General features: G+C 42.8%; 1 protein-coding gene and 1 long non-coding RNA gene across 2 annotated transcripts; both read right to left on the minus strand.

Moving 5' to 3' along the window:
• Positions 1-1,655: 1,655 nt before the first annotated feature.
• Positions 1,656-3,823, minus strand: LOC139569733 (uncharacterized). The gene is made up of 2 exons (XR_011673946.1): positions 3,705-3,823; positions 1,656-2,703 (listed from the first exon to the last, which is right to left on the minus strand). It is a non-coding gene; the product is annotated as an uncharacterized lncRNA (long non-coding RNA).
• A 1,707-nt stretch (positions 3,824-5,530) lies between these two features.
• On the minus strand, positions 5,531-9,607 carry LOC139570730 (calmodulin-1). The gene is made up of 6 exons (XM_071392866.1): positions 9,470-9,607; positions 8,607-8,637; positions 6,651-6,794; positions 6,452-6,558; positions 6,238-6,373; positions 5,531-6,142 (listed from the first exon to the last, which is right to left on the minus strand). The coding sequence occupies exons 1-6, from the start codon at positions 9,470-9,472 to the stop codon at positions 6,114-6,116; spliced, it is 450 nt and encodes a 149-aa protein (XP_071248967.1). The 5' UTR covers positions 9,473-9,607; the 3' UTR covers positions 5,531-6,113.
• Positions 9,608-16,461: the final 6,854 nt, after the last annotated feature.

A 16,461-nucleotide genomic window follows, 5' to 3' on the forward strand; every position in this document is an offset into this window, starting at 1 on the left:
CCACCACCTGCCCATCAGCTCGCAGGGGAGCTGATCCGCGGCGGAGGTGTTAATGCAGGTGTATTTCACAGGAGATTTTAGAAAGGACACGGGGGACCGAAGCACTCTCGCCTTCCCGCGACGAGCTGTCCTGATGATCTGCCCTGATGATCTGCCTCTGTGTGAGGTGCCTGGCCTACTTTTCTCTGCTGCTAGAGCGAGTGCCACATTCTCCCGGCATTGGCACAGATAACTGGCCCATGCCGCAAATGTCTGCTGAACCTTTGACCTTTTGTTAATCACGGGTGTGCTGCAGCGAAGGTCCTCGACCACCTCTATTTCCATGGATGTACCGCGTGTACGTAGTGCAGATCCTCCAAGCTATTATCCTCAACCACAAAACTTCAGAGGCCACGGCCAAGCAATAATGATTTGATTTGGATAATCCCAGCTGGGCTATTGAGTTAATGCCGTGGAAATAAAGGCTCCAAAAATGGTTTGTTCTGAGTGTGCAAATCTGGGGCACATTTTGGTCAGAGTACGAAGAAATTAAGTCAAATCAGAATTTTAAAAAACAATCGCCCTCTTTGTTGGGTTTGCAACACTTTAAACCCTGGGGATATTTCTCTGGGAATATGTGAAAATCTATTTCACATTCTTAGCCTGCAGAGGAATCCAAGAGGGATCCAAGAGAAATCCTCTGTTGCCCATTTGAACGAGTTTGATAGGGACTCTCTGGCTGACTATTCTCAGTGTAAAACATTAAGACTCTGTGACCCTTGACCCACTGATATATGGCGTACCTGCTTCAATTCATCAACTAGGCAGCTGTCTGAATGGCTGTGGCCACAAATACAATCGCCACGGGATTTGTTGAGCTCTTTAACCTTTGACAGTAAACTTGGACTAGCCCTGACACGCCACTAACAGTGAAAAAAGCTCCCTACTACATAGTCATGACACCCTTGAGATTTCTATACACATTTCTTTCTCTGTCAACACGAGACAGCTGCCAACACTGCTGAAATATCTATCAAGTACGGATACACTTGCTGCAGCACACACAGTGCAACCGAACTTGAATCATCAATCGACACAGTGCCGTAGTATGAATCAAATGCGGTCGGAGAACAGACTCTGTGATGGGTGTCATAACCAAAGTGACTGAAACACGTGAGCCTGCAGTCTTTGTTGGCGATGTAAGGGCCTTGGTCTTAGCCAGTGGAGACTAGATATTCACAGGCAGATAGTTGGCACTCTGCACTGCCGAACGAAACATCACGTGTCTGCAAGGAGAGGAGTGGTGAGAGAGGAGATGAGGCGCTGTAGAGAAGAGGGCATAGATCAGTGGAGGCTGGTGGGAGAAGCTATAGGGGGAAGGGTTCATTGTAATGGCTCGAATGGAATAAATGGAATGCTATCAAACACATCACACATGGAAACCACACGTTTGACTGTTCCACGTATTCCATTCAAACCATTACAATGAACCCGTCCTCCTATAGCTCCTCCCACCAGCCTCCACTGGCATAGATAGAGGCCAAGGGGCTAGGGTTCCGGTCTGGAAGCACGCTTTTGACTGCACATATAGTATTGCTTCGGTACTGCAGTTTTACTAAACCCCGGCTGAGAAAGACAATTCCCATTGATGGCCCCATAGATAACTCAAATTTGAACATTCCTAATAAAATACTTTATTTATTCACCTTTGTGCACAAAACATCCATTGAATTATTCAAATGAAAAAAATCTTCCATCACTGACAGTCGAAGATATTGACATTTTATATTCATGCTCTGAGGTCATGACCCCAGCTAGCCAGGGGAAGTGATGGTTAGCTTGTTTAGCTGTCCAGGTGCTCTGCCAGAGTTCCCGGATCATGTCCACGCAATACTTTTGTCTGTCCAGTGCGCACTGGGCACTAGTGCGCAGACGTAGTAATCCCAGTAAGAAAAACGGCAGCAACCACAAAATGGCGCATGCAAACGTGAGTAGATTACGTTGAAAACAAAGGTCGGCCATCTTGGAGGCAGTCTCTAGTTCTTATTATACCTCAGTGGGCCAGACCTGTTGTGTGGTACTGGAATGGAGAGGTCAGGTTGTTGTTTGTACATGTTTTGAAGAAATGAAAGATCACAGGAAAAAGATATCATGGGATGATTCAAATATCAAGGAGATGAATCAGAGGCAGTCTGCTTGCAGTGACTCAGATTTGACAGTGTCAACATTTGAATGATAGATTATGCAAGTGTTTACTTGCAGGGTATCTTGGGCACTGGTTTCTCGGTTACATTGTAGTGGCATGGTGAAAGGTCAATTTCCTGGACAAACTCTCAGGTTATAATTTCAAATAAAACTATGTTATTAGAAGATAAATTACTGCTGATAACACCCCCTTCTCCTCATCTCCCTATCTCCTCTCCCCCCACGCCCCTCCCTTTTGTCTCCCTCCTCTTGACATTCTCTCCCCACCTTGTCGCGGATTGCCCAGGGTGTAGTTGTTTGGCCGGGGGCAGTTCTTAAAGGAGTAGGAGCGCTGACGTTGGAGGGCCTCCAGGTGGATTCAGTGAAGCTTTAGGCTCCCAGTAGCAGCAGGTCCCCCTTATGCATCTACATCTGGGCGACTCTCCTCGTACCCTTAAAGCCATATGTCCTACGGACCGGGTTCATGCCAGCCTCCTCAATGAAGTCCCGGATGTGGTCACTCCCAGGGATGGGCGTTTCCTGGGGGAATGGCGATGAAAGGAAAAGGAGATATACAAATGTTATAAAATTGTAGAAAGAAATGTTATAACTCCCGCACACCATTTCCCGCATATACACGAAACAGAGATCGAAAAGGCATTTTTGGACAGCATCACCTTTAACTGCACTGGATAGAGAGTTTTATGTCATTTCTTAAAGGTACTACTTGTAACAATTCAACAACAAACCGTCTCTTGTTGTCAAATTGACTGGGGCCAGCAAATATCTTGTTTTGTCCGTTGTTGAATTGACAACAAGAGATTTGCTGGCCCCAGTCAATTTGAAAACAAGAGATTTGCTGGCCCCAGTCAATATGACAAGAGATTTGCTGGCCCCAGTCAATTTGACAACAAGAGATTTGCTGGCCCCAGTCAATTTGACAACAAGAGCTGGTCTGTCTTGTTGACCAATTAGAAGGCTGCACCATTTGAATGCAATTTTGTGTGGGCCCCAATAATTTTTTGAGGGAAAAAATATTGTGAAACACTATCATTCCACTATTACTGTAGATATACAGTATTAAGGACATTTTCTGAAATGACGGTGTGAAGATGTGTTACTGAAACCAACTGCTAGTTGTTTTCCCGGCTGGTGGATGGGTACACCTACTTTCAAGGTACCCATCCACCAGCCGCAACTGTCACACCTCTCCTTTCTCATTGCCCTGTAGATGGAAGAAATGCCAAACAGAAGAACGGCTTGTTTATGGACTGTATTTTGAAGTCTATGTGACCAAATAATACAGACTTCATTCATTTCTGCATTTTAGCATTTTAATGACTGCATTTTAGCTCATGTATTTCTTTGCCAAGAGACTGAATCTAACTTCAGCCATAATATCCTATGACTACCAACTCCTCCTGCGGGCAAAGATGATCTCATTTCACAGCATATTTCTGCTCTCAACAAACAATTTTTTTTATCACCCAATACAGTATCTATACAAAGATGGAAATAACACTGAATAGTCTTAAGCTTACCCTCTCATCTGCCCTGCGTGATGCATCATTGCGGGATATGTCACCAACTTTGTGTTTTCCCACTGCTGTGTGTACGCACTTCACCGTCTGCTGTTTGTCCAACAGAGATCCCGTTACAGCTTCTCCTTCTATCAGACAAGCTGACGCTGTGTGACCCAGGTTGAAGTTTAGGATGTTGACTATGACACAAATCAAAATTGCCATAGTCACTATGACATTGAATCCTTTGTGACGTCACACAGGCCTACTGCACGAACAGTTAATAATGTGTCCCAAATGTGTCATAACTGGTTTTCTAGTGGCATTATAGTGCGACAGTCATCTTTATAGGCTACTTTTTGGTAGGTTAGTTGTAGACTCATCGGGATCTTTAAATAAGTGTGAATGAGTATCCTTGAGAATGAGAATAGCTATTATATAGATGCATAACACACTTCTACCCAACAAATTTGGGCAGTCACATAGACACGTGTGAAAACCCTTAATAAATCAAGTTAATAGTTATTAGACACGTCTTCTCAGAGGGTTATGGCCCTGTTGAATAACTTGTGTAAGACCCCTTTATTATAAGCACCTGTCTCTAGTGGCCTAGTCCCAAACTCCCTTCTCAGATCACATACAGCTGAGTGATGCAGTGTAAGTATAAACCAGAGCTAAAGATCATCTAGACAGCCTGCTAAGATTTTTGTGGGAGCAGGAGCAGAATATTCTACTTCTGCCTCATTGTTAGGCTACATGGAACATATGATTCAAAGGAGCCAGGAATTCATGTTTAAACTACTTGTCAAGTGAGTCTCATGTCATGTGACACTGAGGCTGTGTTTACACAGGCAGCCCAATTCTGATCTTTTTCCACTAATTGGTATTTTGACTAATCAGATCAGCATTTTTTTCAATAACTGGGCAAAATATCAGAATTGGGCTGTGTACACGCAGCCTAAGCAACATGCTAAAAAAGGGACCCACACAATCCAATGATTAATCTCAAATCCCAGAATCAAACCGGTCACAAGAGACAAAAGTTTAATCATATTTTTACCTCAGCCCCTAATCCCCCCCAACACACAAATTCTAACTGTGCATAATGGTAGTTACTTGACACTGAGGAAATAGCTGTGATGCCAAAGCTTGTGCTGCGCAGCATAATAGCCTCAAGGTGAAACAGAACTGATGAGTAACTCACAGGCGTCAATGTTACCTTGGCCATAACGCTAAATGTTATTGCAATCCTATTACCATGCTGCCTTTCTAGATCCAAGAGCTGCTTTACCATGCCCTGAACAGTACTTCGATTGACTAGTAGCTAGCATGTCACTATGCAGTGTGGCAGGGGTAGAGGCTCAGGAAGCACGGGTGAGTTACACAATGAGCTTTATTTGATCTTTAAATAAACACTTAGTATATCTGCAAACAAACTCATTGTTTAACCTAAAATGAACTTGCAGTTCTTTTGCCTTGGCGTTTTGACATGAAGCATTATCCAGGCAAACTCGTGCCAAATAAGATGAGGCAGTCAGCTTCTGCCTGGTACTGAGCCAACAGCACACGATGCATCTATTTAGCAAAGGGTCTAGACATTAGTGTTAACCTAATGGAGTACAATTAAAAATAGGAGCTTTTGATCCCATTCAGTCCTTTTATTTTAAGGACAATAGGAATTAGAGCTGAATGTTACAAGGCATTGGCTGATGCTCATTTTCACTGCTCAGGGACCCTACATGGGCACATTAGTAAACAGCTTTCATGTCTGTTTCTTTGCAAAAGGAGAATCTTTCGTAGACAAATTTAACTTACAAACTTTCAGCTGAGAAAATACCATTTTCAAATCTGGGTAAATTGTAAATTTTATTGGAAAACAAAAATATACAACTTGGAATGAATTAGTTGAAGCACGGCCAAAGGCCATAAAAGAAAAGTGAGTAAAACATTAAAAAGCATAGTAAGATTAAAACAAAGTTGTTTTCTGGTATAGAACAGCAGATACAAAAAGAGTTTGTACGAGTATCTAGAAGATACACCAGTCATTTTTTGCAGTAGTGCAATGCTGAGAGATTTCCTATACTTTGTCCGTAGTCCATGCAGTGTTGACTCCTCTACACTGTTTCCATTCAGTGTTGCCAAGTGACAACCAGCTGACAGGTCTCCACCGTCACCACGCATCTGGAGCTGAGCAGATGTGACGGTTCTAAGCTCTGGCCAATCCCTGGGGCTGCGACGGGCATTCCTTATTACAACCGTGCCGTCACTCCAAAACACGATGACAGCAAAAGAAATGGACATGGGGACTCAGAGCCTATGCAGTTTACATGCAGTTCCTTTGGACAGCAGGGAGGGCTATTAAGATTTTACAGATAAATTACAAAGAAAAAAAGGCAAATTATTTATATAAGAAATATCTGTACAAGGCCTTCACTTCGCCGTCATCATTTGTACGAACTCTGCAAATGATAAAAAGCCAATGTTAGTTTGACACCATCCAAATACATAAAGAAAATCTAAATTAAGGAAAAGTTAAATAATATTTTGTACCAACCTTCGTAGTTGACCTGGCCATCACCATCAATGTCTGCTTCTCTAATCATCTCATCAACTTCTTCATCAGTCAGCTTCTCCCCAAGGTTTGTCATCACGTGGCGCAGCTCAGCAGCACTGATGTAACCATTCCCATCCTAGAGCAGAGCACACGTCCGTTAGAGCACTTCCCCACACCCAAACACCTTGTCATGATGAATGCAGATGTGTGTTACCTTGTCAAAGACACGGAATGCTTCTCTGATCTCCTCCTCGCTGTCTGTGTCCTTCATCTTCCTCGCCATCATGGTCAGGAACTCTGGGAAGTCTATCGTTCCATTACCTGGGAGGGAAAAGAAACATGTTTAGGACATCTCTTCAGTGACTGCACATGTCTAGTCTTAACAGGAAGTTGTGAAAGAGCTGGCTTCTCACCATCAGCGTCCACCTCGTTGATCATGTCCTGCAGCTCAGCCTCTGTGGGGTTTTGGCCCAGAGAGCGCATGACAGTGCCCAGCTCTTTGGTGGTGATGGTGCCATCGCCATCCTTGTCAAAGAGCGAGAAAGCCTCTTTGAACTCTGCAGAGAGATAAACAGAAACTGAGGCCTTCCTCTTGAACTGCTAACAGAGGAAGTGACTCCTCAGATACAGGAAACCCAGAAAGGCTAGTCAAAAAAGGTGTCACACAATGAAATAACTATTGCCTGTGAAATTCTCTAGCAATATACCCCACCCTAAACTCTATCCTGCTATAAAATTGTGATTAAGACATCTGGGAACAAGTCAGAGCTCTAGAAAGAGTTTCCGACTTGGAACAGAATGAATGACAAGCAGTCCATCGTGATAGCCAGGGGTCTTGCTGTGCAAAGTCTGCAATTAGTCATGGCTTGCAACAGCTTGTCAGCATAGTGAAAACCACAATTAGGCCTGCAGTTGAGGATCCTTCGGTATAAAGAGGAACTTCCTTTGTTGCAGGAGTACTGTAATAAATAGACCTGCCAGTGTCAGGAAACCCTCACAGGGGACAAACAAAAATAACCATGACAACGCATCAATTGCCTCCACTTTACCAAAGCCCTAACAGATGGGCACCAAAAAAATACAAACCTACAACTAGTGAAGACGACCTTTGAAAAAAGGGGGGGGAAAGGTCTCCAGCCTGGAAAAACACTTTCAAATTCCCAGAGGACAGCGTCAGTATTGCAGTTTAACTAAAGTCCAGCCCAGAAAGACAATTCCCATAGAGAAGTCGCATTTCAATTCCTAATAAGACACTAGTCACCTTCATGCACAATACTCCCATTTCATTAAATAAAACGTCCCTGAGGCAGAGTCCCCCACCCAAGATTCTCCGGAGCATGTTCACAAGATATTGGAGTCTGTCCAGTAAAACCAAATCTAGAAAAATGCCAGCCACAAAATGTCATATGCAGTAGACTACGTTGAAAACATGGGTCAGCCATCTAGGCCATAGTTTAGTTATTTTTTAGCATAAAGTTTGAAATCCTCTGTACAAAACACTCCGGGGATACTGTCCTACAATTACAATATTCAAACCACACACACTAGGTGCGATGCATGTTGTCAGCAACCCGTCAGAAGTAGACTTTACACATGGAAAGCTTACACCACTGAAAGAGCGCAACAGTCAGCAGTGAAAAGGTAAATATAAATCTAAAAGATATGTATCCCAGTCCCCTGTTGATATACAAAACATGCTGGGAGTGGCATTAGTCAAGTTCTCCAGAAGCAAAGTGTCACTTCCTACATCATGATGCAAAACACATGGTGGCAAGTGACACTGCTTTTTGAAAATCTTAAATCTTGAAAACTTGACTGCAAAACATGTTGGGACTAACAGCAGACTAATGAAAGAAAATACAAAAAGATGTCAACTTGTGTTAACTGACCAGTCCTGGAGGGGGAAAACTACGTGAACTTGCCAACTTCTCCATGAGTTAGTTGTTTTTTTACTGTAGAAAAGGTTTTGCATACACTGGGTCATGTTACAGACTCAAGATTCCAATTGAACATAGTCTCACTTTGCTTGCCAGGCTACCTGCCATGAACTAGCTAGCAGACTTCCAGAGGACACACCCAGGCCAAAGGCTGCAACCAGCAGTTGAGCAAGAGGTGGGACCAGATGATCACGTTAAGATTTGATCATTTATGACATGAAATCATAAAAATGCATGTTGTGTTGCTTCCCATGAGGGAGTCCTTTAGACCCGAGGCTAGAAAGCCTGCCCATTCATTATCGTTTTATGACCAGCTTGTCCCGATGCAAGCCTTAAAAGGCAAAAACATAAATCCAATGCCGAGTAGGTGGGGGGGATCCACAGTGGGCCACGTTCCAGGGTAGGGGACAGACGAGTGCAATGCGGTCTTACCGGCAATCTGCTCCTCTGTCAGCTGATCAGCCTGGGGGGGGGGGGGATAGAGGTTATAATAATTATAACAGATGAGCCACCACTTAACATATGTCAAGTATCTAACCGACTAGTGGTGATGTCAACTGGCTTGCATTAACATAAACATTAGCTCTCTGAATCCATCATCAACTGACCATCTACAGTAGAGTTAGCCAAAGTTAACTACAGTAGCTAGTGAACCTACCCTAGCAGTTTTAGCTTTAACGTTAGCGAGTCAAATTAGCCAACACAAATACATAACGTCAGCTAACATTACACACACAGCAAGTACCGGAAGCAAATTTCAGGAAACTCGAGAATGCTCTTTAAACTAGAGATTACCAATTTGTTGGCTAGACACTAGCCAAGACAGAACAGTAACGTTAAGCCATGTAGCTAGCTGGCTAGCGTGACCTATTCTAACATCAAGTAGTTAGCAAGCTAGCTATTGAATGTTCCTAGCCAACCGCAAATTGGCGGTAATCTTAGCTACCCAACATCGGCTACGTACAGTAACGTCTTGCTTATTAACGTTAGTCGGCGTCAGCTGCTTTCTATATAACGTTAACTAATGTAACAAGTTACCAACATTTTACAGTCACTAGCTAACTAAGTTATTTTACTAAACTTCCTGCAAGACATGAAATAATGCTAAAGTATCCAACTCACGACGACGGCCAGCAAAATTTCTGCGCCAGCACGCAGGTTCGCCTATTCAGACGGCATGGCTGTCAAGCCCCAGTAACGTCAAGCAACTAACTACTTTTGTCGAGAAAAAAACTGAAGGACCACAACTGCTGAACCATATAGCGAGGGGGAAAAAATGAATTCGGTTCACTTACCATTGCGATATAGTAGCAGCAGGTTTATTACGACGCTTAGCAAGGAGATATAGACGCACCTTAATGTTGCAATCTCACGGAATGCACTAGCAGACAGTTTGACGCGCCTTTAACCGTTGTACTTTAACTCCTCCCCCATTTGCGATCCCTCCGCCAACTTCCTTTCTCGTAATTTACTAAATTAGCACAAACACACATTTATTGAGATTAATTGTAAAATGAATTGTAAAATTACCTAAACTCTGTTAATATTTCACCGACATGAATTTATATGCCATATTTAAACATAAAAGTTGCTTTAGAAGATGGACTGGCCAGCTGCGCATGTATACTTTCTGCTAGTCAGTGATATGCCTTGCGCGGCACAAGACGTAGATGGATGAAATAGCGATCTCTGATTGGTGTGTTTGTACCTGCAATGCGTCACTCCCTTGGTCTTGCATTGCCGCTGCATTGTAGTCCACACATACATCGCATTTGCAATAAGCACATAATTGTACTTCTCTGTAGTGTAGGAATCATTTCGTAGATGGAAAATCATACATAGTAGATGGAAATTACATGCATTCCGTTTCAGAGAGCTGGAAGTATACATAGCACAGACTCCATGATCCACTTTTCCTGGTGGGGACAGTTTAGTAAAAAGGGAGTGCCAACTTCAACACATTGTCTTATATTTCTATGCTCTCTTCAATCTTCACGTTATGCCACACCAAGCTCTATTACTTAAAAAATATATATATATTTTGGATGTTATTTTATGACAAGCTACAATGATGTCATGAGCAGGGCTAGCTCTAGCATTTTGTGGGCCCTAAGTGAGACTTGGTTGGCCCTCTACACATTTTGCCATGACTTATGCCATGATACAGTATCTGAGTGAGAGTGACTAACAAAATCAATGGGAGACCCGTAGTGGTTAGGACACCTGGGCACGTGCCCTGCGTGCCTAGTCGGTATTCGGCCATGATTATTGTTCGCTGACATGGCTTATTAAGTGACTGTCAGTGATTGACATAACAAGAGAAAAATTACTGATGCACAACCAAATTTCGAACTTGCACATAGTGTATTCTACTATTCTAACTCTCAACAGTAAGTTGAGATCCTGACTAGTAAATTGAGCCCCCCTAGCGATCCGGGTCCCTAAGCGACCGCTTATGTCACTTATGCAGCTTACTAGATTCTCAGGTCTAATTGCGTTGGTAGTGAGGATGGTAGTATCTGATAGCCTGATTTCTTGTGTTTGGCTGCTCTCCTTTCTCCCACATGCCACCTGTCTCTGTCCCACTTGAGCCACAGGGCAAGGGGAGGATGGAAACTTAGGCTGAGGAGGATTTGAAGAACCAGTGAAGATGTAACAGCATCTCTATCTCTCTACCCCAAGTCACCTCGCTCTCTCTTTGACTGACGGTCAAAGGTCTAGTGAAATTTCCTCTTCCTGGAGAGAACATGAGATCATTTCCTCGTGAACATAAATGGAATGCTGCCTGTTGTTTCTAATATTGTTCTGTTAGACACTTTGTGTTGGTGACATACTGTAAATGAAAGCCGAAGCATCAGAAAATATGGTTTCACTATATTCACTACATTCTGTTCTGTTCAGAGATGAATTGTGATCTTGTAAGCAGATCCAATGTCACCTCCCAGGTTTTTCTCTACCTAATATGGAACACACTGGAGTCTATTCAGTGAAATCTGTTTTTCTGCAACAGGATTTTACTCCCAGTGCAGATTATGTTAGTCTGAAGGAGATGGCACAAATGCCTAAATCTGTCACAGGGACCAGATAAACTGGGATCTGTGTGTGTGTGTGTGTTTCCGTGACAAAATGCACCATATATGAGGCGTGCCCCGTGTTATACAATGTTTATGTAAGAACCAACTTCGCATTGTAAATGTTTGTGTCTCTGTATTTAAATACACTTGGTGTGACTGAAAGGATTTTCTGAATCTGATAATGCATTGTTTCGTTTATAATCCTGCAATTATGTTATTGTAAACCAAATATGTTTGATATGTCATAAACGGCCACAATATGGGCACACCATTACATATCTATCTATTATGGTGCTTTCCATACATTTGCAGAATCAGCTGGATGGTTGATGACATGCCCTCTCATTCTCCCTGTGTCCCTGGGGACTTGGTTAGGGACAAATAAATAACCCTGGAGAAATTAGTTCATGGTCTATAAAACGTGAAAGCAATCTCTGTAATGTAAGTTGTGAGGGGTTTGTGGGGGGGATGTGTGTACACAGAATACAGAATATGTATCGGTTTCATTACATTTACATGGACTAGTTTACTCATTTTGTGTGCACACGTGCACATGTATCCCTATGCGCTAGCCCAGTAATCTCCACATTTATGTCATGTCACCTCTCCTCTGCATGGTATGAATGTGTGGTACGAGAGTCAGACCTTATCTGCAACAGGCAACCCATCCCAGAACACACTCCTTCAGGTAGCTGCTCTTGGTCTCACACCATAAGGCCAAGGGTCATGTGTAGCGGAGGCAGGGCCGTAGTCAGGGACTCTGGTACTGTGTCCTCCACTCCATCTTCATTAGCGTCGCTGTGACGTCACGCCTAGATACGAGTTGGTATTGTTCTTCTATACAAGCTACACAGTTTCACTGGCACAAGTGGCATGTGAGGAGTTCCAGAGGTCAAAGCAGGTGACACATATGAGAGGATGTTTACCTGTGTAACTAGAAGACGCTGTCATCATTCATGTATGAGGGCTTTGTAATGCACCTGTTGGCTCCATGCCAGGAGGGAGGGTCACCTTTCATGATGGGGAATAGTTGTAGTGTGCGTAGTATGGATGTGAATAGGTATTATAATTTGTGTGTGTGTGTGTGTATGAGCGTGCATGTGTTTTTTTGTTGTGTGTTTGTTTGTTGTATGAATGTAAAATGCATGTATTTTTTATGACTGAAGGCAATTTGGCTGTCTAAGAGAGACGTCTCATTGGAGAGTTCCTAATTGCAATTGGTGATCCTGCCAGAAGGTCTACACTGGTCAAAGGTGATGTGGAGGAGAAGTATACTCCCAGTGAGTATGAATGGTTACTTCAGAGATGCAGCTCTTTATGGTTTTATGGATGTGTGATAACAGCATTATCCATGCTGTTCAACACAACAGGCTTATGGCAGAAACCAACCAACCAACACAGGCCTAAATAGCTACATGTTACAGAGCAATGACTTGTTGTATTCCCAATTACATAATCATGAGCCAAATATGATTAATGCCTTCAAATCTGATAAGAGGATTTACTATTGCTGGTATTCCCAAGCTATTTAAATCATGCTCTGATGAAATGGATATGAACATACAGTCCATGCTCAGTGTTGAATCCTTTGAATCCTTCTAATTCTGTCTACTCTGGACCTTTCTCGATCTGTGAGTGTCTTTGTAGCTCAAGTCATCTGCTGGCCTTTTTATTTGAGGTGATCAGAAGGACAACACCACTTAGAAACTGTCAAACTGAATTCCTGCTGTTGATCTTGGCGCTCAGCTCTCTCGATCTCTTGATCTCTCGTTCTCACTCCCCCCCCCCCTCCTTCTCCCTCTTTCTGGCGTGGCTCCAGGTGTCTGCTGCAGTCTGAGTAGTATTCCTGTTCAAACACTGCAGCCTTCAGTTCAGTACCCGATTATACTGTGCAGGATAAAAGTAGGCTATCAAGGTACTTGTCATATTTTCATCTTCAACGCTTAATCCCTTTATTACAAATATGAGTTTTCCCTGGTATTTCTTTAATAGAACTTGATGTTTCTTCGTTCAGGTGTCAGTAGTGTTGTTTGCCATGTAATATCTCAATTACTCTTTATAGCTCTTTCCTATAAATATTCTGAACGGGACTTCGACATTATCTGTGTTGGCTTCATCCAGAGGATGAAAACAAGAGGAACTGTGGCTGCGCAGAGGTTATGCAGGGGTAGTGTGGGGGGTGGGGGAAGGGGGATCCACATTCAGGAAGTAGGTTGGGGAGTGCAGTGGCAGGGCCCTGCCCTTGACCCTAGCGTCGCTGCCTCTGTGTGGGCCAGGCCGCTCTGCAGTGCTGGGACCTGTGGAACTCAGGTGATCTCATCTTGCAGGGGGCAACACACTGCACGCTGCAGCCACTTCCTAAGGAGTCAGGGCTGCAGTCTGAGCAGGTGGCTGCTGTGCTATTCAGTTCAGCTCAGCCACCCACAAACAAATGTGATTGATCAGCCTCTCTGCTGCCCCTGTGTGGGTGACTCACTGCTGACACCTATCGATTGAAAAGAATATAACACCTCCACATGATGGGAATGGTCAAAGTATGGTGGTACTGTAATTACTGATGGATATTAACAACTATAGCCAGGCAGATATATATATATGTCTCACCATCTATGCCTCTCTGTAACATGGATGGCAATCATGAAACATGCTACCCTCTTTGTTTTCTTATTGACTAGAGGGCAGGTCATTGTCTGGTTCATGACTTCATGTTATTAGAACATCTCGGCCAAGGGATATCATTATGCATTTAGTTTATTTTGTAATGTGCCATTATGATTACTATTGTATGCATTCCATGGGTTTAAGGCAAAGGAGACTCCCCTGTATGACAAAGTTGGTATGCTACGTGTGTACTACTCTTACCGACCGGTAGTTAATAAAACCTCGAATTGGATTCAAGTGTTTGTCGTTTGTTCGCTGTGTCTTCATAACCATCAAGACTCAGAACCCGACAATACCCGCCACCACAATGCTAAGTCCAACACGAAGCTGTGGACATAACACTATGAAGTACAACAGTAGATGGACTGAAGGTTAAATAGAGGATCCCACAACCTGTTGTCTGATAAATCAAATGATGAATCCATTGCATGTACAAATATGTGACAATGCTCACTCTGTAATAATAATACAATGTGCTTTACACATGAATATAATAACTATAATAAAAACAATGATCAGAAAGCATGAGGTTTCACAGGGGAAAGAGTTAGAGCCATTCCTGTACCTTATGTTTGTTTGTTCACCTGTTTATCAAGTTCCGTCGCCCAGAGCCGTCTCGCCATTAGTTCAATGTACTTGCTAGGAGTGTTCGTCAGAATCACAGCACGAAATATGCGTTGCTGCTCTAGAGTCTATATCCATTTCTGTGTCCAGTTCTTCTTTTATGAAATACATTGGACTTTGAAAGCCCCCTCAGCTTTAAGCAATTGACTATTACAGTATAAATAATATACAGTATGTTTTATATACAGTACCAGTCAAAAGTTTGGACACCTACTCATCACAGGGTTTTTCTTTATTTTACTTAAAATTAAAACTATGAAATAACACATATGGAATCATGTAGTAACCAAAATAAAAGTGTTAAACAAATCAAAATATATTTTAGATTGTTCAAATTAGCCACCCTTTGCCTTGACAGCATTGCAGACTATTGGCATTCTCTCAACCAGCTTCACCTGGAATGCCTTTTCAACAGTCTTCCAACAGAGTTCACACATTTGCTGAGCACTTGTTGGCTGCTTTTCCTTCACTCTGCGGTCCAACTCACCCCAAACCATCTCAATTGAGTTGAGGTTGGGTGATTGTGGAGGCCAGGTCATCTGATACAGCACTCCATCACTCTCCTTCTTGGTCAAATAGCCCTTACACAGCCAGGAGGTGAGTTTTATAATTAAGATTCTTCAAAAGTAGCCATCCTTTGCCTTAATGACAGCTTTGCACACTCTTGGCATTCTCTCAACCAGCTTCATGAGATAGTCACCTGTAATGCATTTCAATTAACAGGGGTGCCTTGTTAAAAGTTCATTTGGAGAATTTCTTTCTTTCTCAATGCGTTTGAGCCAATCAGTTGTTTTAAGACAAGGTAGGGTTTCTATACAGAATATAGCCCTATTTGGTAAAAGACCAAGTCCATATTATGGCAAGAACAGCTCAAATAGGTAAAGAGAAACAACATTCCATCATTACTTTAAGACATGAAGGTCAGTCAATTCAGAAAATGTCAAGAACTTTGAAAGTTTCAAGTCCAGTCGCAAAAGACATCCAGCGTTTTGATGAAACTGGCTCTCATGAGGACCGCTACAGGAAAGGAAGACCCAGAGTTACCTCTGCTGCAGAGGATAAGTTCATTAGAGTTACCAGCCTCAGAAACGGCAGCCCAAATAAATGCTTCACAGAGTTCAAGTAACAGACACATCTCAACATCAACTGTTCAGAGGAATGAATCAGGCTTCATGGTTGAATTGCTGCAACAAAGAAACCACTACTAAAGGACATCAATAATAAGAAGAGACTTGCTTGGGCCAAGAAACACGAGCAATGGACATTAGACCGGTGGAAATCTGTCCTTTGGTCTGATGAGTCCAAATTAGATTTTTGGTTCCAACCGCTGTGCCTTTTTATGAAACGCATAGTAGATGAATGGATGATCTCTGCATGTGTGGTTCCCACCATGAAGCATGGAGGAGGTGTTATGGTGTGGGGGTGCTTTGCTGGTGACACTGTCTGTGATTTATTTACAATTCAAGGCACACCTAACCAGCATGGCTACCACAGCATTCTGTAGAGATACGCCATCCCATCTGGTTTGGGCTTAGTGGGACTATCATTTGTTTTTCAACAGGACAATGACCTAACACACCTCCAGGCTGTGTAAGGGCTATTTGACCAATAAGGATAGTGATGGAGTGCTGCTTCAGATGACCTGGCCTCCACAATCACCCGACCTCAACCCAATTGAAAAGTTTGGGATGAGTCGGACCGCAGAGGGAAGAAAAAACAGTCAACAAGTGCTCAGCATATGTGGGAACTCCTTCAACTGATGGAAAAGCATTCCAGGTGAAGCTGGTTGAGAGAATGCCAACAGTGTGCAAAGCTGTCATCAAGGCAATTTGAAGAATCTCAAAAAGAAAATTTATTGGTTTAACACTTTTTACATTTCTACATGATTCCATATGTGTTATTTCATAGTTGTGATGTCTTCACTATTA

This window comes from Salvelinus alpinus, chromosome 3, assembly GCF_045679555.1.
Source record: "Salvelinus alpinus chromosome 3, SLU_Salpinus.1, whole genome shotgun sequence".
NCBI classification, from domain to species: domain Eukaryota; kingdom Metazoa; phylum Chordata; class Actinopteri; order Salmoniformes; family Salmonidae; genus Salvelinus; species Salvelinus alpinus.